At 36.2% G+C, this 21,466-nt stretch overlaps 1 protein-coding gene across 3 annotated transcripts in view; it reads right to left on the bottom strand.

The window, feature by feature from the left end:
- Nucleotides 1–21,466, bottom strand: part of RNF13 (ring finger protein 13) — a 164,406-nt gene that overhangs the window by 43,946 nt on the left and 98,994 nt on the right. For all 3 annotated transcript variants that reach the window (XM_077765892.1, XM_077765891.1, XM_077765893.1), the window contains one exon: nt 7,443–7,536. In XM_077765892.1, the coding sequence (XP_077622018.1) occupies nt 7,443–7,536 (94 nt within the window). The remainder of the gene's footprint in view (nt 1–7,442; nt 7,537–21,466) is intronic.

Below are 21,466 nucleotides of genomic sequence, written 5' to 3'. Positions count from 1 at the left end.
AAAAAAAAAACGAGGCCCATTTATATGCTGCACACAATAGACTACTTAAGACCTAAAGACAAATGCAACTTGAAAGTGAAAGGATGGAAAGGCATTTAACATGCAAACGGAAGTGAAAAAAGCCAAGGAAGACAGAATAAACTTTAAAACAAAGACTGTAATAAGAGACAAAGAAGGATACTATATAATTATAAAGGGTACAATCAAGAAGATGTAACAATTGTAAACAGTTACACATCCAACATGGGAGCACCCAGATTCATTTAGCAGCCAGTAACCAGCAGGAAGGAACTGATTGTAATACCATAACAGTAGGTGACTTTAACACCCCACTTATATAAATGGATAGATCATCCAAACAAAAAATAAATAAAACAGTGGCTCTGAGGGGCGCCTTGGGGCTCAGTCGGTTAAGCGTCCAACTTTGGCTCAGGTCATGATCTCGTGGTTTGTGGGTTCAAGCCCCATTTTGGGCTCTGTGCTGACAGCTAGCTCAGAGCCTGGAGCCTGCTTCAGATTCTGTATCTCCCTCTCTCTCTGACCCTCTCCTACTCACGTTCTCTCTCTCTCAGAATAAAACATTACAAATTAAAAAAAAAAAAAAGAAAAAGAAAACAGTGGCTCTGAAATACATATTGGACCAGATGTATCTAACAGATATATTCAGAATATTCCATCCTGAAACATCAGAATACACATTGTTTTCAAGTGCACATGGAAAACAGAATAGATCAAATATTAGGACAAAAAACAAATTTCAACAAATTAAAAAAGGCTGAAGTCACACCTTGCATCTTTTCTGACCACAACAGTGTAAAACGAGAAAGCAACCACAAGAAAAGAATCTGGAAAGAGCACCAATACATGGAAGTTAAATAACATGCTACTAAACGATGGATGGGTCAACCAAGAATCAAAGAGAAAATTTAAAAAAAAAATACATAGCAACAAATGAAAATGAAAACACAGTGGTCCAAAATCTTTGGGATGCAGCAAAGCTTTTATAAGAGTAAGTTTACAGCAATATAGGCCTAACTTAAGAAACAAGAAAACATCTCATAAATAACCTAACCTTACACCTAAAGTAGCTAGAAAAAGAACAAAGGAAGGAAATAATAAAGATTAGAGCAGAAGTAAACGAAATAGAAACTAAAACACCCAAAAGAACAGATCAATGAAACCAGGAGCTGGTTCTTCAAAAAGATCAACAAAACTGATAGACGTTTAGCCAGACTCATGAGAGAGTGTAAGAGTGGGAGAGAGAGATAACTGAAACAAAATCAGAAATGATAGAGAAATAACAACTGATAGTACAGAAATACAAAGAATTATGAGAGAACATTATGAAAAACTGTATGCCAACAAATTGGACAACTTGGAAGGAATGATAAATTTCTAGAACCATATAACCTTCCAAAACTGAATTAGGAAGAAATAGAAAATTTTAACAGACTGATTGCCAGCAACAGAATTGAATCACTAATCAAAAAACTCCCAACAAGCAAAAAGTCCAGGACCAGATGGCTTCACAAGTGAATTCTACCAAACATTTTAAAGGAGAGTTAATACCTATGCTTCTCAAACTATTCTAAAAAACAGAAGAGGAAGGAAAGCTTCCAAATTTATTCTATGAGGCCAATATTATTACCCTGATACCAAAACCAGATAAAGACACCACAAAACTGGCAAACCAAATCCAACTATACACTTAAATCACCAAGATCAAGTGGAATTTACTTTGGGGATGTGAGGGTGGCTCAATATTCACAAATTAATCAACTTGCTATATAACATCAACAAAAGGATAAAAACCATACAATCATTTCAATAGGTACAGAAAAAGCATTTGACAAAATACAACTTCATTCAGGATAAAAACTCTCAATAAAGTAGGTTTAGAGGGAACATACATCAACATAATAAAGGACATATATGAAAAATCCACAATTAACATCATACTTGATGGGGAAAGACTGAGAGCTTTTCCCCTAAAGTCAGGAACAGAACAAGAATGTCCATTCTCACCACTTTTATTCAACATAGTACTGGAAGTCCTAGCCATAGCAATCAGACAACAAAAAGAACTAAAAGGCATCCAAATTGGTAAAGAAGTAAAACTTTCACAACTTGCAGATGACATGATACTATTATACATAAAGCCCTGAAGACTTGCCAAAAATCTTCTAGAATTGATAAATGGATTTAGTAAGTTAGCAAGATACAAAATCACTATACAGAAATCTATTGCATTTCTATACACTAATAATGAAGCTGGAGAGAGAAAGAGAAATTAAGACTATAATCCCATTTATAATTGCACCAAAAATAAAATACCTAGGAATAAACTTAACCAAGGAGGTGAAAGACTATACTCTGAAAACTATAAAACACTTAGGAAAGAAATATAAGATGACACAAAGAGATGAACAGATATTCCATACTTACGGACTAGAAGCCCATTGTTAAATATTGTTACAGTGTCCATACTACCCAAAGCAATCTATAGATTTAATGCAATCCCTATCAAAATACCAACAGCACTTTTCACAGAACTTGAACAAACAATCCTAAAATTGGTATGGAACCACAAAAAACCACAAAGAGCCAAGCAATCTTGAAACAGAAAAACAAACCTGGAGATATGACAATCCCAAATTTCAAGATATACTACAAAGCTGTAGTAATCAAAAACAGTGTGGTACTGGCACAAAAATAGATCAACAGAATGGAATAGAAATAAACTCAGAAATAAAACCATGGGAATATGGTCAATTAATCTTTGACAAAGAAAGCAAAAATATACAATGAGAAAAAGACAGTCTCTTCAACAAATGATGTTGGGAAAACAACAGCTATATGCAAAAGAATGAAAGTGAACCACTTTCTTACACTATACACAAAAGTAAACTCAAAATGGATTAAGGACCTAAATGTAAGACCTGAAACCATAAAATTTCCAGAAGAGAGCACAGGCAGTAATTTCTCTGACATTGGCTATAGAAACATTTTTCTAAACAGGTCTCCTGAGGCAAGAGAAACAAAAGCAAAAATAAACTGTTGGGACTGCATCAAAATAAAAAAGCTTCTGCACAGCAAAGGAAACAATTAACAAAACTAGGCAACCTAGTGAATGGAAGAAAATATTTGCAAATGACATGTCTAATAAAGGGTTAATAGCCAAAATATATAAGGAACTTATAAAACTCAATGCCCGCTAAAACAAACAACAATAACAAACCCTCATTATCCAAAAAACAATCCAGTTAAAAATGAGCAGGGGCACTTGGGTGGCTCAGTCAGTTAAGTATCAGACTTCAGCTCAGGTCACGATCTCACGGTTTGTGGGCTCGAGCCCCGCGTTGGGCTCTGTGCTGACAACTCAGAGCCTGGAGCCTGCTTCAGATTCTGTGTCTCCCTCACTCTCTGACCCTGCCCCACTCGCATTCTGTCTCTGTCTCTCTCGATTTAAAAAATTAAAAAAAAAAAAAATTAAAAAATGGGCAAGAGACATGAACAGTTATTTCTCTAAAAAAGACATACAGATGGCCAACAGACACGTGAACAGTTGCTCATTGTCACTCATCATTAGGGAATACAAATCAAAACAATAATGAGATATCACCTCACACCTGTCAGAAGAGCTAATAGCAAAAACACAAGAAACAACAGGTGGAAGTGAGGATGTGAAGACAAAGGAACCCTCTAGCACTGTTTGTGATAATGCAAACTGGTGCTGCCACTCTGGAAGACAATATGGACTTTCCTCAAAAAGTTAAAAATAGAACTATGCCATGATCCAGCAATCACACTGCTGGGTATTTCCCCGAAGAATATAAAAACACTAATTCAAAGGGATACACGCACCTCTATGTTTACAGCAGCATTATTTACAACAGCCAAGATATGGAAGCAGCTCAAGTATCAACTGATGAGTGGATAAAGAAGAGGTGGTATGTATACAATGGAACACATTCAACCATACAAGAGAATGAAATCTTGCCATTTGCAATGACATGGGTGGAGTACAATGCTAAGCAAAATAAGGCAACCAGAGAAAGACAAATACCATATGATTTCACACATATGTGGAATTTAAGAAACAAACGAAGCAGAGAGAGAGAGAGATGAAAGATGAGAGCAAGAAAGAGAGAGAGAAACCAAGCAACAGACTCTTAACCAAAGAAAACAAACTGATGGTTACTAGAAGAGGGGATGAAGTAATGGGGATTAAGAAGTAAGAAGTGCCCTTGTCGTGATGAGCACCAAATGATTAAAATAAAAACTTTAAAAAATTTCAATTCAAAAATAGGAAAAATTCAATCATACTGTTTTGGAATGAATACACAGGTGGCAAAACTTAACACAAAAACAACGAAATGATTATCATAAACCTGAATGGTCTTCCAGTGAGAAGGAAAGGATTATAATCCAGAAGGGTATGCAATAGTTTCTGGGGTGCTAGTAATGTTCTATTTCTTGCATGTTATACTTCACATTAAAAAAACAAAAACAAAACAAAACAAAAAAACAAGATGGTAAGGATAAACATCACTCCAGGGGTGCTTGGGTGGCTATGCTGGTTAAACTTATAACTCTTGATTTTGGCTCAGGTCATGATCTCAGTTTCATGAGTTCAAGCCCTGTGTGGAGCTCTGTGCTGACAGTGAAGAGCCTGCTTGAGATTCCCCCCATCTCTGCCCACTCGTATTCTCTCTCAAAATAAATAAGTGAGAAAAACACCATTATGTTGACTGGTTCACAATAATAAGCCTTAAAGGGAGGTTCAGGCTGCCAGGAAATCATGCTACATCACCCTGGTCCATCTGCCCACTTACTCTCCTGGAATATTTCATATCTTTCTGCTCTAAACCTCTGACATCTCCTCTCCCATTGTCATCTATAGTTGACGATTGTGTTTCCTGCTTCATTGAAAATGAGAGTAAAAAAAAACTTCTACAGACTTACCATCATAAACACCCACGTCCCAGGATTTTGCACCCACATATTTCTACCTTCCCTTAGCTCAACTCTCCATGTTACTATGTGAGGCCAGTCCACCTGTTTGCGCACCCACAGCCCCTTCCTCCTCACCTTCTCAGAGACATTACAGCAATTCTCCCATTGTCACCTGTATCATCGATTTCCTTCAGCAAACATGTTGTTACTTCTTAACCCAGCTTCTCTATCAGCTATTACCCTATTTGTTTCTGTTTGTAGTTAAATTGCTTGAAAACGTTTGTAGTTACTGCCTCTGATCCTTTTCCTTCCATTCTTTCTTAAACCCATCACAGTCGGGTTTTGGCCTGTCAAAACTGCTCACCAAGACAATCAATAACTTCTAATGGTCAACTTTTGGCTCTCATCTTACTTATCTATCAGGAGCATTTGACACAGGTTATTACTCCTTGCTCTTTTTTTACATCTCTTCAGTTTCCAGTAAATCCCTCTCTTCTGATTTTCCCCTGACATAACTGGTCACTCGTGCTCCATCTCCACTGCCAGTTCCTCTTCTTTCTTACTTAGAGTTGGAATGCTGCCCTATGTCTTTGGTATTCTCCTGTCCACCTATACTTATTCTCTTGGTGCTATCACCCAGACTCATGATTTAAATACACCTTTATACAGGGGCGCCTGGGTGGCTTAGTTGGTTAAGCGTCCGACTTTCGCTTAGGTCATGATCTCGCGGTTCGTGAGTTCGGGCCCCGCGTTGGGCTCTGTGCTGACTGCCAGCTCGGAGCCTGGAGCCTATTTCAGAGTCTGTGTCTCCCTCTCTCTCTGACCCTCCCCTGCCCATGCTCTCTCTCTCTCTCTCTCTTCTAGAAATAAAAACAAAACAAAACAAAACAAAACAAAAAAACATCTTTATACAATACTTCCAGGTCGGGTCCCTCTCTTAAACTCCAGACTCATTTATAACATCTACTAGACATCTAAAATTTCATATACCCAAAACAAATTTCCTCAATTTTCATTCAAAACCTGCTCCACCATCTATTAACCATTTCCTTATTTTTGTTTAAGGCAATGCCATTCTTCCTATCTGGAGTCATCCATGTTTTTTCTCCCCACATCTAGTCTGCTAATAAATCCAGTGTATTCCATCTTCCAAATATACCCAGAATTTAAGATTTCTTCACCTCTTCCACTGCTAAAACTTAGTCTAAACCACCGTCATATCTCACTTGGATTACTGCAATGGCCTTTTATCTGGTCTCTCTGCTTATACCCTTATCCCTCTACACCCTATTCTTAACATAGCAGCAGAAAGACCCTTTTAATAATTAATTGACATATTACCTTTCCTATGCTCAAAATCCTATAATGTCTACTCATCTTATTAAGATGAAAAACCAACTATGCATGCCCAGGACAATACCAACCTTTTAAACTATTTTTCTGGGTTTAGGAAACACAAAAATAAACACAAAATGGAGCTAAAAATAAAAAAGTCATCCCTAAAGTCAGTCCTCAAACCACTTTTAACCTATGAATAACTTCTACTTAATCTACACTGAATGATGACAGTGTAGTAGATTTTTATAGATGTCTCTACTTATTCCTCTTAACACATGGTACTTTTTTAAATTAAATTTTGTATTTTTCATAGAATAATGGTTATTATAAATGGAAGGTTTTTAAAATACTTTATTACTTGGAAAACAAAATTTTGGCAGAATTTTAATGCCTTCACCATTTCTCCTCTCTATGCATCTTCTCTGATAAATTAAAAAAAAAAACAGAATACTTTAACTGGTATATGAAACTGAAAAGTCTGGGGACTAACAGCTAAAAGGATTTAACAAGAATGCACCTGCACTAAAAGCTCACTAAAGCATAAGCAGTAGAAATTATACTGTCTAGATTATTAGACACACACCCATTCCCAGCTCTCAGTGCTGGCTGTGTGGCATTAAAGTTTTTTGCCTCTCTGACCCTCTATTTCCTCATCCATAATGCCCATTAAAGTACCCAGTTCAGAGGAATATGAAAATTAAATGAAACAATATACTTAAAATATATTGACATATAATAGCTACATGTGTGTTTAGTTAATGCAACACTATTAATTATGTGTTTAGTTAATTCAGTGTTAATACAGTGGGTGGTGTATGGTGGGAGAGGGAGCGGAGCCAGTGTCAGGGGGAGTAGACCATCCTAACGCACAGAAGTATTTTATCCACTTAGGTACAGAATTGCTGGCACATGGTGACAATAAAAAGCATTCTGGTCAAGTTTCACTACTGTTAGTAAATTCTCCACAGTCCATTTACCCCCGTCTTGCCTTCACCAGAGTACACCACAGCAAAAGACCATCTCCCACATTAACAGAGTATTAGGCACACTGTATGGCAAAGACAGAGAAGGGAGTATTAAAGTAAGGTCACCATGTATTCTTAAATAAACTAATGGTGATTATTTAGAAAATAAAAATATCCACTTACCTTTCTTGAATTTATGCACAGGGAGTTTCTTAAGTTGATCTTTACGAAGTCTGTTTCTTCTAGCTCTGTGTCTATCCTGGACAAATTTTGTGATCTAAAAGAAAAAAAAAATCAGATATTAAACATGCAAATAGAAAATAGCCATTAAAATAATACATATATTTTAAGTTTCTGGATAGCTGCTGCAAATCAAATTTAGTTTACTTACACCCTAGTCATATTATTATTAATTGAAGCACTAATTACATAAGTGATTAGTTATCCCAAATATTATGCTTTGTATTTTATTCACTGACCCAAATTATCTTTACTTACTTTAACAGAAACATTATAAATAGCATAGAACTGGTGTTTTTTTTGCAAATATAAGTGGTAGACCATAGGTTACAAAGATTCCACTAGAGCAAGAAGGCAGAGTTGAAATTCCTGTAAATTACAAACTAATAAATTTTCAAACATTTATTAATCACTACGCTCTCAGCTGTAGCAGCAAACTGAATAGAAGTACTACATAACACCTATACTATGCATATTCAGAAATGCTGGATAAAATCTACAAAACATTTCAACTATAAATTACTATGCTTGCAAAAATGAAAAGAAGTCCACAGGGGCAGAGCCAAATGTCAAAAGTAACAACCATAAAAAGAAAATTTTGACTCAGTGTTACTCATCATCAGGGAAATACAAATCAAAACTACACTGAGATACCACCTCACACTGGTCAGAGTGGCTAAAATAAACAAATCAGGAGACTGTAGATGCTGGTGAGGATGTGGAGAAACGGGCACCCTCCCACACTGTTGGTGGGAAGGTAAACTGATGCAGCCCTTCTGGAAAACAGTGTGGAGGTTCCTCAAAAAATTAACAATAGAACTCCCCTAGGACCCAGCAATAGCACTGCTAGGAATACCCAAGGGATCCAGGAGTGCTGATGCATAGGGGCACAAGTACCCCAATGTTCATAGCAGCACTCTCAACAATAGCTAAAACATGGAAAGAGCCTACGTGTCCATCAACTGACAAATGGATCAAGAAGATGTGGTTTATCTATACAATGGAATACTACATGGCAATGAGAAAGAATGAAATCTGGCCATGTGCAGCAACATGGATGGACCTTGAGGGTGTTATGCTGAGTGAAGTAAGTCAGGCAGAGAAGGACAGATACCTATGTTTGCATGTATAGGTGGATTAGGAGGAACTTAATGGAGGACAATGCAGGAGGAGAAGGGGAAAAATAGTTGGGGAGAGAGAGGGAGGCAAACCATGAGAGACTCTTGAATGCTGAGAACAAAATAAGGGATGATGGGGGGGTGGGAGAGAGGGGAAAGGGGGTGATGGGCACGGAGGAGGGTACTTGTTGGGAATAGCACTGGGTGTTATATGGAAACCAACTTGACAATAAACTATTTAAGAAAAAAAAAGAAAATTTTGACAAATTTGACTATATCAACGTGAAGGACTTCTGTCCTCCAAAGACCCTATTAAAAAATAAAAAACAAGCCACAGACTAAGAGAAAATAGTTGTAAATTGCATATTTGATAAGGGATTTGTATGCAGAACTCAAAACATAATAACAAAAAAACAAAAAACAGTCAACCCAATAGGAAAAAAATGGGCAAAATATTTTAACAAGCCTTCACCACAGCAGATATATGCATGGCAAATAAGCACCAGAAGACATACTCAATTCAACATAATTAGTCAATGAGAATATGACAATTCAAATCACAAATACCACTGTATAGTAGAGAATGACTAAAATTAAAAAGACTGACTATATCGAGTGTTGGCCAGGAGGTGGAGGAACTGGCACTGTGACACACAGCTGGTACAGACACTTTGGAATGCTGATGAATTCTTATAAATGTAAACACACAATTACCGTATGACTCAATCACCCGACTCCTACTTATAGGCATAAAAGCACATGTCTGTATAACAGCTTGTACACAAATGTCCATGTCAGCTTTATTTGTAATATCCAAAACCCAGAAATAACCCAAATGCCTATCAAATGGGTAAATGGATTAAAAAAAAAAACTGTGATACATTCATATAATCAAACATAACTGGGTTAAAAAAAATGAATCAACATACACAATAAAATGTATAAACCTCAAAATAATTATTCTGAGAGAAAGAAGGCATACACAAAAGAGTACATAATGTATAATCCCATGTGTAGAAAGTTGAAGAAAATACAAACTAATCTGTAGTGACCAAAAGCAGATCTGCAGCTGTCTAGGGATGGAGGGTAGGAAGAGAATGAGGACCTGACGGGGTGGGAGGCAGGGATTATCAAGGTGCATGAGGAAGTTTGTTGAGTTGATTGATATTTCGGTATCTTGACTATGGTAGTGGTTTCACAAGTGTGTGTGTTTGTGTGTGTGTGTGTGTGTGTGCATGCACATGTGTGTGTGTCAAAATTTACCAAACTGGGGAAAAGCAAAAGGGCCTCCACATATTCTCAGGCTTTTCCTCTGGTGCCCTCCTGTTCCGACCCTCCCCATCACACACACAAGGAGTTTACACACACACACAACCATTTTGTCAACACGTAGAATATTTAGTGGAAAGAGGAACAAGACAGAGAAAATTTACAGATTACACCAGTCATAAATGGCTACCTCAAGAAACAAGCCAAAGTACATATGGTGGAGAGTCCTAAATACCACTATGAGCAGGGAAATAAAATAACCAAAGTCTCAACAACAGAGACCAAGAGACACCATTCAAAGACCACGTCCTGAATGGACAGGCCCTGGACAGTCAATGAGGCTTCTTTAATACAGCAGCACTCGCAGGTGCAGTGTGCACAACAAGCTTTTAAAACTAACGAGAGACAGAAAAATAGCCAAAATGATGAAACTGAAGAACTCTCCTCTAAGGAAATTCCAGGAAGAAATGAAGCTAAAGAACTGCTCAAAACAGATATAAGCAACATAACTGAACAAAAATTTAGAACAATAGTTATAAAGTTAATCACTGCACTTGAAAAAGGCATGGAAGACATCAAAGAAACTATTGCAACAAAGACTATGGAACTTAAAAATAGTTGTGATAAATTTAAAAATGCTATAAATGAGATGAATAATAAAATGCAGGAGTCCAATGCACGGATTAAAGAGAGAGAGGAGAATAGATGAGTTAGCAGACACAATTATAGAAAAAGAGGGAGCCAAGAAAAAGAGAGATAAACTGATCCAGGAACACGAAAGGAGAGTTCGAGAGCTAAGTGATACAATCAAATGGAACAATATACATATCATAGGAATTCGGGAAGAGGAAGAAAGAGGGAAAGGCACTGAAGGAGTCCTTGAACAAATTATAGCAGAGAACTTCCCCAATGTGGGGTAGGAAGCAGACACTGAAATCCAAGAGGCACAGAGAACTCCCCTCAGATGTAACTTGAATCGATCTTCTGCATGATATATCATAGCGAAACTGGCAAAATATAAGGACAAAGAGAGAATCCTGAAAGTAGCTGGGGATAAAAGGGCCCTTACAAAGGGAAACCTATCAGAGTGGTGACAGACCTATCTACTGAAACTTAGCAGGCCAGAATGGAATGGCAGGAAATCTTCAATGTGATGAGCAGAAAAAATATGCAGCCAAGAATCCTCTATCCAGCAAGCCTGTCATTCAGAATAGAAGGAGAGATAAAAGTCTTCCCAAATAAACAAAAATTGAAAGAATTCGTCACCACTAAACCAGCCCTACAAGAAATCCTAAGGGGGATTCTATGAGGGAAATGTTGCAAGGAACACAAGGTACCAGAGACATCACCACAAGCACGAATCCTACAGAGAACACAATGACTCTAAACAGATAGTTTTCAATAATAACACTGAATGTAAATGGATTAAATGCTCCAATCAAAAGACACAGGGTAGTAGAATGGATACAAAAACAAAATCCATCTATTTGCTGTCTACAAGAAAACATTTTAGACCTGAGGACACCTTCAGAATGAAAGGAAGGGGATGGAGAAATATCTATCATGCTACAGGAAGTCAAAAGAAAGCTGGAGTAGCTATCATATCAGACAAGCTGGACTTTAAAGTAAAGGCAGTAACAAGGGATGAAGAAGGGCACTGTATAATAATTACAGGGTCTATCCATCAGGAAGAGCTAACAATTATAAATGTCTACGCACTGAATACGGGAGCACCCAAATACATAAAAGAGTTAATCACAAACAGAAACAATTTTATGGACAAGAATGTGCTAACTGCAGGGGACTCTAATACTCCATTTACAGCAATGGATAGATCAACTAGACAGAAAATCACCAAAGAAACAATGGACTTGAATGACACATTGGACCAGATCAATTTGACAGATATATTTAGAACTCCACATCCTGAGGCCATGGAATTCATTCTCTTCTCAGTGTGCATGGCACATTCTCCAAGACATATCAGATACTGAGTCATAAAGCAGCACTCGATAAACATAGAAGAATTGAGATCATACTATGTACACTTTCAGATCACAATGCTATGAAACTAGAAATCATTCACAGGAAGAAGTCTGGAAAACCTCCAAAAAATGGAGGTTAAAGAACACCCTACTAAAGAACAAATGGGCCAATCAGGCAATTAGAAAACAAATGAAAATGAAAATACAACAATTCAAACTCTATGGGAGGTGGCAAAGGCAGTCCTAAGAGGAAAGTACATTGCACTCCAGGCCTATTTCAAGAAATTAGAAAAAGTGCAAATACAAAATCTAACAGCGCACTAAAGCAACTAGAAGGAGAGAAACAAGCACTCCAAACCCAGTAGGAGAAGAGAAATAATAAATATCAGGGCAGAAATAAACAATATAGAATCCAAAAAAACAGTTAACAGGTCAATGAAACCAAGAGTCAGTTTTTTGAAAAACTAAATAAAATTGACAGACCTCTAGCCAGGTTTTTCAAAAAGAAAAGAGAGAGCACTCAAATAGAGAAAATCAAGAATGAAAATGGACTTATTACAACCAACCAATCCCTCAGAAATACAGCAATTATCAGGGAATACTATGAAAAATTAAATGCCAACTGGACAACTTAGAAGAAATGGGAAAATTCCTAAACACACAGTCACTACCAAAATTCACACAGTAAGAGATAGAAAATCTGAACAGACCCATAACTAGTGAAGAAATGGAATCAGTTATCAAAAACCTCCCAACAAATAAGAGCCCTAAACCAGATGGCTTCCCTGGGGAATTCTAACAGACATTTAAATCAAAGTTAATACCCATTCTTCTCAAGCTATTCCAAAAAATAGAAATCTAAGGAAAACTTCCAGACTCATTCTACAAAGCCAGAATCACTTTGATTCCCAAGCCAGACAGAAACCCAACAAAAAAAAGAGAACTACAGGACAATATCCTTGATGAATACAGATGCAAAATCCTCAACAACATACTTGCAAATCAAATTCAACAGCACATAAAAAGAATTATCCACCATGATCAAGCGGGATTCATTTATGGGTTACAGGGCTGTTTCCATATTTGCAAATCAATCAGTGTGATATACCACATTAACAAAAGAAAAGAGGGGCGCCTGGGTGGCTTCATCGGTTAAGCGTCCNAACGATCCATGAATTCAGCAAAGTTGCAGGGTACAAAATCAATGTACAGAAATCGGTTGCATTTTTATACACCAACAATGAAGCAACAGAAATAGAAATCAAGAAACTGATCCCATTCACAACTGCACAAAAAACCATCACAAACCTAGGAATAAACCTAACCAAAAATATGAGATCTGTATGATGAAAACTGTAGAAAACTTATGAAGGAAACTGAAGAAGACACAAAGAAATGGAAAAACATTCCATGCTCATGGATCAGAAGAATAAATATTGTTACAATGTCATTACTACCCAAAGCAATCTACACCTTCAATGCAATCCCAATCAAAATTGCACCAGCATACTTCTCAAAGCTACAACAAACTATCCTAAAATTTGTATGGAACCACAAAAGACCCCGAAGAGCCAAAGTAATATTGAAGAAGAAAACCAAAATGGGAGGCATTACCATTCCAGATTTCAGCCTCTACTACACAGCTGTCATCATCAAGACAGTATGGTATTGGCACAAAAACAGACACACAGACCAATGGAACAGAATAGAGAACTCAGAATTGGACCCACAAACATATGGCCAACTAATCTTTGACAAAGTGGGAAAGAGTATCCAATGGAAAAAAGCCTCTTTAACAAATGGTGCGGGGAGAACTGGACAGCAACATGCAGAAGACTGAAACTAGACCACTTTCTCACACCATACACAAAAATAAACTCAAAATGGATAAAGGACCTGAATGTGAGACAGGAAATGATCAAAACCCTAGAGAAGAAAGCAGGAAACAACCTCCTTGACCTCAACCACAGCAGTTTCTTACTCTACACATCCCCAAAGGTAAGGGAATTAAGAGCAAAAATGAACTACTGGGACCTCATCAAGATAAAAAGCTTCTGCACGGCAAGGGAAACAATCATTAAAACTACTGGCCACTGACGGAATGAGAAAAGATAGTTGCAAATGACATTATCAGATAAAGGGCTAGTATCCAAAATCTATAAGGAACTCACCAAACTCCACACCTGAAAAATAATCCAGTGAAGAAATGGGCAGAAAGCATAAACAGACACTTCTCTAAAGAAGACATCCAGATGGCCAACAGACACATGAGACGATGGTCAGTGTCACTCATCATCAGGGAAATACAAATCAAAACCACACACCACCTCCACCAGTCAGAGTGGCTAAAATAAACAAATCAAGAGACCCTACTAGATGCTGGTGAGGATGTGGATGAATGGATCAAGATGTAGTTTATCCCAATTTGACAATAAATAGTAAAAAATAAAAAAATAAAAATAAAAGAAGAAGATGTGGTTTATCTATACAATGGAATACTACATGGCAATGAGAAAGAATGAAATCTGGCCATTTGTAGCAACTTGGATGGAACTTGAGGGTGTTATGCTGAGTGAAATAAGTCAGGCAGAGAAGGACAAATACCATATGTTTGCACGTATAGGTGGATTAGGAGGAACTTAATGGAGGACCATAGGGGAGGAGAAGGGAAAAATAGTTGGAGAGAGGGAGGGAGGCAAACCATGAGAGACTTTCGAACGCTGAGAACAAACTGAGGGCTGATGGGCACAGAGGGCACTTGTTGGGAATAGCACTGGGTGTTATATGGAAACCAACTTGACAATAAACTATTTAAGAAAAAAAACTTAACAAACAGTACAATTTAAATATGTGCAGTTTGTTATATGTTAATTATACCTCAATAAATACTTTTTATAAATTGAATAATAACCGCTAGAAGAATAACACCATAATCTCAGCTTTTAAACCAGTAGGAGAAAGAAAAAGTGAAGTAATCCAAATCTGTAAAGAAGAAAAAAACTAAAAGTAAACAACAGAAATTATTCCAAATGTATGCATAATCACAAAAATGTAAATGGATTAAATTCATTAGGTTTTTTTTTGAAGAGTGTATCATATTGGATAAGAAAAAATTCAACTGTATGCTATTTATAAGACACAAGATTAAACCTTAATGAGACATTGAGGAAAATAAAAAGGTAAAATATAAAGGAATAAAGATATGCCATGAAAATACTAAGCAAAAAAAAAAAAGCTGATATATCAAGTAAAATAGAATTTAAGATAAAAATCATTAGGAGGTAACCATGACAGTAAAAAAAAAAACAAAAAAAAAAAACCACTTCATCTATAAAACAACAAAATTATGGGAGAAATACCCAAATTCCAAGTTCACTAATTTCTAGCTGAAGCAGAGAAAAAATTTAAAGACTACAGACCTACGCTGCCCAATATGGTAGCCACTAGGTACATGCAGCTACTGAACACTTGATATACGGCTAGTCTCATTTAAGATTTGCTATAAAAATATAAAATATACACCGGATTGTAAATACTTAGAACAAAAAGAATGAAAAATCTATTTATAATTGTTTATATTAACTGAATATAGAAATATACTTTAGGTTATAGTATTTAAATCAATCTCACCTTTTTGTTTTTATCTTTTTTTTTTTTCTTTCTAAGTTTACTGATTTATTTTGAGAGAAAGTACACAAGCGAATAAGAGGCAGAGAGAGGGGTGGGGAGAGGTGGAGAGAATCCCAAGCAGGTTCCACACTCAGCACAGAGCTCCACACAGAGCTCCACAGGGCATAAAGCCATGACTGTGAGATCATGACTTAAGCTGATATCAAGAGTTGGACACTCAGCTGACTGAGCCACCCAGGTGCCCTCTCTTTATCTTTTACATTTGACTACCAGAAAATTTTAAATTACAATAAACTTGGCTTCACAGTATTGTTCTATTGCCCAGCACTGTTTTAGAAAACACAAAAGTACCAAAACAACATAGAGAATTGTGATGATTGCAGAAATTCTGTGAATATACCAAAACCACTGAATTATGCACTTTAGGAATGGGTCAATTTTATGTTCTAAAAATTCTATGTCAAAATGGTTTTTAAAATCTTGGGGGGCCTGAGTGGCTCATTCAGTTAAGCGTCCGACTTCGGCTCAGGTCATGATCTCACCACTCGTGGGTTCGAGCCCCACTTCTGGCTCTGTGCTGACAGCTCAGAGCCTGGAGCCTGCTTCAGATTCTGTGTCTCCCTCCTTCTCCGTGTTCCTCCCCAACTCGCACTCTATCTCTCTCTCAGAGATGAATAAATGTTAAAAAAAATTTTTTTAAATACTAAAAAAAAGACTAGACAAAATAAATGTGCAAGCTCAAACTAATATACATATACAGAACTTTGAACTCCACAATTCTTTTCACATACATGGGGAATGTTCACAAAATTTGGCCACAAAGCAGGTCTTTGGAAATAACCAAAGAACCTGTAACATACAATGTCTTCTGACCACAATAAAATTAAATTGGAAATCGATAGGAAAAAAAAGATATGGAAAAAGTATACATTTTTTGGAAATTTAAAACTTTGTTAAAATAGTTTAGAAGTCACAGAAGAAATCATAATGGACATTTCAGTTTCTGAGGGTGCCTTAAAATTAGCATGCCTCTTTGCCACCTGGATTCTAAATAACTTCAGAAGTAAGATCTTGAACTGGCAGATACATGCAGACAGAGTACCATAATGCAGTGGAGAAAGAAATAGAACTTTTTACTGAACCAAAAAATGAAATTGCCTTACCCACCCAGGTACAGACAAAACAACTCTGGAACGGAACAGGCCTTCCCTTCACTCACCCCCAAAATTGCAGAACTAGTCCTGGAGAAGCTGGAAATCAGTTAATCACAAGAGAAAGGTGAAGCTTCGCTCAGGTTTATTGTTCCCAAATACACCACACAGATAAGATACTTCATCTCCACTAACATTCTCCACACAGTAAGATACTTCATCTCCTCACCAAATGGGTGAGAGGGTAAGGAAGAGCTAGAAGTTAGAGTAACTGAGTTCTCCCTTCATAGGGATGGAAACATCAAGAGTGGTAAAGAAACATTCTATATAACAAAAAAATATATTTTTAAATGTAAAGCAAATTGAAATAAAAATATTCTTTATCGAAAGCTAGGAGTTGTAGCTAATGTAATTGTTAAATAGAAATTTATAATCTAAATGCATTTAAATCTAAATCTAGAAAGAAAAAAATTAATAAGCAATCAGTTGAACAAGCTAGAAAAATAAAAGCAATATATCCAAAAAAAAAAAAAAATAGAAGAAAGTGATGCTAAGAGCAGAAATTCATGAAAGATATAAAAAAGTGAAGACTTTAGAATATAACTTCCAGTGGAATCTAAGCTGCTTTACATCAGGGATTTTTACCAATTTTAGGTTCAATGATGAAGCTTCAGATCGTATAGCACTGTCTAATTCATCATAAAAGCAAAATAAATATTTGTTGAGTGAAAGGAAAAATCCTTAAGGTCTACTTCTTTGAAAGACAAAACAGATAAATTGATAACACTGTGAAAGGCATGGACAGATATGAATAAAGAGAACTCACTTCACATATAGTAGAAATTCTCTTTAAAAAAAAAAAGAAAGAAAGAAAAGAAATGCTCTTTAAATTGTTATGCGAAGGGGGCGCCTGGGTGGCTTAGTCGGTTAAGCGTCCGACTTTCGCTTAGGTCATGATCTCGCGGTTCGTGGGTTCGAGCCCCGCGTCGGGCTCTGTGCTGACTCCAGCTCAGAGCCTGGAGCCTGTTTCAGTCTGTGACTCCCTCTCTCTCTGACCCTCCCCTGCTCACGCTGTCTCTCTCTCTCCTAGAAATAAATAAATAAATAAATAAATAAATAAATAAATAAATAGTTATGCGAAGGGTGCCTGGGCGGCTCAGTCAGCTAAGTGTCTGATTCAGCTGAGGGCATGACCTCATGGTTCATGAGTTCGAGTCCCACATCAGCCTCTGCACTGTCAGTGCTTGGGATTCTCTCTTTCTTTCTGCCTGTCCCTCACTTACACTGTCTCTCTCTCTCTCAAAATAAATAAACTTAAAAAACAGTTATGTGAATATGCAAACATTATTAATCACTTTACCCCACATATACTTAAAAACATAAACTAGACAATTTCTTAGAAATAATTTAGTATGAAAAAGTAGACAACCATCTGAATGTCCAGGTAACTATGAAAACAGTCAGCAGATCGAGATGATTTTTGTACACAACCTTCAACAAAAAGTAATATATAACCCCAACTTTATCAAAAACTATTTTAGAAAACAGAAAATAAGGGTAATTAGTTATATGGGGCTAGTTTTATCTTGTCTAGTTATTTATTTATAACTGATAAGTGGACCCATGCAGTTCAAACCCATGTTGCTCAAGGGTCAACTATATGGTAAAATACACATAACACTAAACTTACTGTCTTAACCATTTTTAAGTGTATAGTTGGGTGGCATTAAGTATATTTACATTATTGTGTTACTATCACCACCATCCATCGGTAAAACTCTTTTCATCTCGCAAAACTGAAACTCTGTACCCATTAAACAATAATTCGCCACCTTCCCTGCTGCACAGGTGCTGGCAACTACCATTCTACTTTCTGTCTCTGAGTCTAACTACCTAGGTATCACATATAAATAGAATCATAGAGTATTTGCTCTTTTGTGACTATTTCATTTAGCAGGTCTTTATTTCATTTTGCTTATTATTTCATTTCATTTTATTTCATTTCACTTATTTCATTTAGCATGTCTTTAAGGTTCACCCATACTGTACATGTGCCGGAATTGGGAGCCTAACATTCCACTGTATGTCTATAGCACATTTTGTTTATTCATCCACTGATGGACAATTTGGTTGCTTCTTTCAGTACTGCATATAATACAGCTATGAACAGAAGTGTACAAATATCTGTCCAACTGTTTTCAATCCTTTTGGGTATATACCCCAAGTAGAATTGCTGGATGTGATAATTTATTGTTTAATTTTTTTTGAGGAACTGTCATACAATTTCCTATAGTGGCTGTTCCATGTGCTCATGGGATTGTCCAGTTTTGATGTTAGGATTATTCTAGCTCCATAATTCCAAAGCTTTCCCTTACCTGGATACTCAGAATGCTGATATTATATTTAGGATTTTTATATTTATGACAAATGTAGAACTGATCCATATTAGAAATCTGAATAATCCAAAATGAAAAGCAAAATTTATACACCATAATCAAATAAAGTTTATTCCAAAATAAATAAAGTTTATTTATTTACAAAATAAATTAATGTAATCCAACATAAAAATAGACTAAAAGAGAAAAAAAATGAATGATCATTACAAAAGATAAAAGACATAATTCTGTACTCCATCATCATTAAATGAGGAAAAAGAAAAGTTTTATTTCTTTATTTCAAATCCCTATATAGCTTTTTTTTTCTCTTGGTTTATCAGAAAATCCAGCATCATGTTAAATAAGAGGCACAACAACAGGCATCCTTTTTTGTCTCTGACTTTCAAGGGATGTCTTTTTTTTTTAAATATGTATTTATATTTGAGAGAAAGATAGAGAGACAGAGGGCAAAGAGGGAAGGGGCAGAGAGAGAGGGAGACACAGAATCCAAAAAAGGATCCATGCTCCAAGCTGTCAGCACGGAACCCAACATGGGGCTTGAACCCACAAACTGTTAGATCATGACCTGAGCTTAAGTCAGACGCTTAATCAACTAAGACACCCAGACACCCCTCAAGAGAAGTCTTCTAATAAATTAACCATTTAATAATGTTCATTTTCAGTTTTTAGTCAATAATCTCTATCAGATTAAGGGTATTTACATCTGCTCCTACTTTGCCAAAGGTATTTTTTGTATGTTGCTCTTTCTATTATTCCTTGCTCTATATGGAAAGCCCAAGAGAATGAACAAATTCAAATTACCAGAGTAGAATTCAGCAAGTTAGTAGATACAAAATTAATATATAAAAATAATGTCCGGTGTCTAAATCTTCATTTCCAAATACAACTAAACCAGGCTCCTTGGAGAAACATCTAATTCTAGGGCTGGGGCAATAGAAATAAAAGATGAACCTGAAGCTTCTTAAAGTACCAGATACAAAAGAAGTGCTTAGAGAAACAAAAAGATGGATCCAATCAAAGGGACACATGACCCGCCTGACAGAGCTCCTCATGGACAAAGCTTAAAATTTAAGCAACATAAATAATGTGATGTTGGATTCTAACCCAAAAAATAAAATAAATATATAGGAGTACATAACTAATATAAATAAATGATTGAATAAATAAATGCCAAGAAGAGACAAATCTTTCTTACAAAAGAATTCCAAATAATAGAATATATGTAGCAGATACTCTCTCCAACTCCTCACTTCAGATAATAAGGCCTGCCCCTACCCACCTCAAGATGGGCTGTACTTAGTGCCTCACTTCCAAAGTTAGAATAGAATAAAAAAAGAGAAAAACAGTAACTATATAGTGGAGAAACATGGCTTAATCAAGGCATGAATATTAACACCATTAGTTATGTTATGCAGATATCATGTACCCCCTGGATGTTCACCTCTGTTTTTAAAAACCTATACTCCCCACTCCTCAAAAAAATATATAACACAGTCTAATCATAAGAAAAACTACTATCAGATGAGGAACATTCTACAGGATACCTGGCCAAGACTCCCCAAGACTGTCAAGGGTATTAAAAACAAGGAGAAACTAACACTGAGAGACTGTCACAGAACAGAGGAGCCTGGTAAGACATGCTAACTAAATACAAAGTGGTGCCCGGTTTTGGATCCTGGAACAGAAGAGAGTGTTAATGGAAAAACTAGTGAAATCTATACAAAGTCTGGAGTTTAGTTACTAGTAAGGTACCAACGTCAGCTTCTTAGTTTTGACAAATGGACCACAGTAATTTAAAATGTTAACAATGGGGCAAACTAGAAGAGGAATGTACAAGAATGTTCCTCTTTGCAATTTTTGTGTAAATCTTAACATTATTCCAAAATTAAGTTTATTTAAAAAATCAATATTCTTATATACTAATATTAACCATTTAGAAAATGCAATTTCAAAAGTCAAACAAAAGGCATGCAAAACGTTTACAGAAAAAAATTATTAAACTGGTGGATACAAAAGTTCTAAACAAATGAAAATACCACATCACAGAAAGACTGTACATTTCAAAGATGGCATTTAATCTCTAAGTTAATCTATGATGTCCATATAAATAATAAGCTCTTTGAATATTAATATAAATATTTATAAAAAATTATAAAGTGAGTATACTGGGGTTATTTTATATCGTTGCAATTCTCTTTAGTATCTATCATACTACAGTGGTTTTATCTGCTTCTGCCTTCAATTTGTTTTGATATTACAAACAATGTAGTTTCTGGAAACTTCCACTTTAAACCCTGAGGGAATAAGAGTGACAAAGGCAAATAATACCTTAATATTATTATGAAAACAATTTTGACTTCACAGACCCATTAAGAGTCCTGGGACCATACTTTGGTAACCTCTGTTTTGGAGAAGTAA

Source organism: Crocuta crocuta, unplaced genomic scaffold, assembly GCF_008692635.1.
Source record: "Crocuta crocuta isolate KB4526 unplaced genomic scaffold, BGI_CrCroc_1.0 scaffold54, whole genome shotgun sequence".
NCBI classification, from domain to species: Eukaryota; Metazoa; Chordata; class Mammalia; order Carnivora; family Hyaenidae; genus Crocuta; species Crocuta crocuta.
This window is presented reverse-complemented; position numbering and strand designations above follow the sequence as displayed.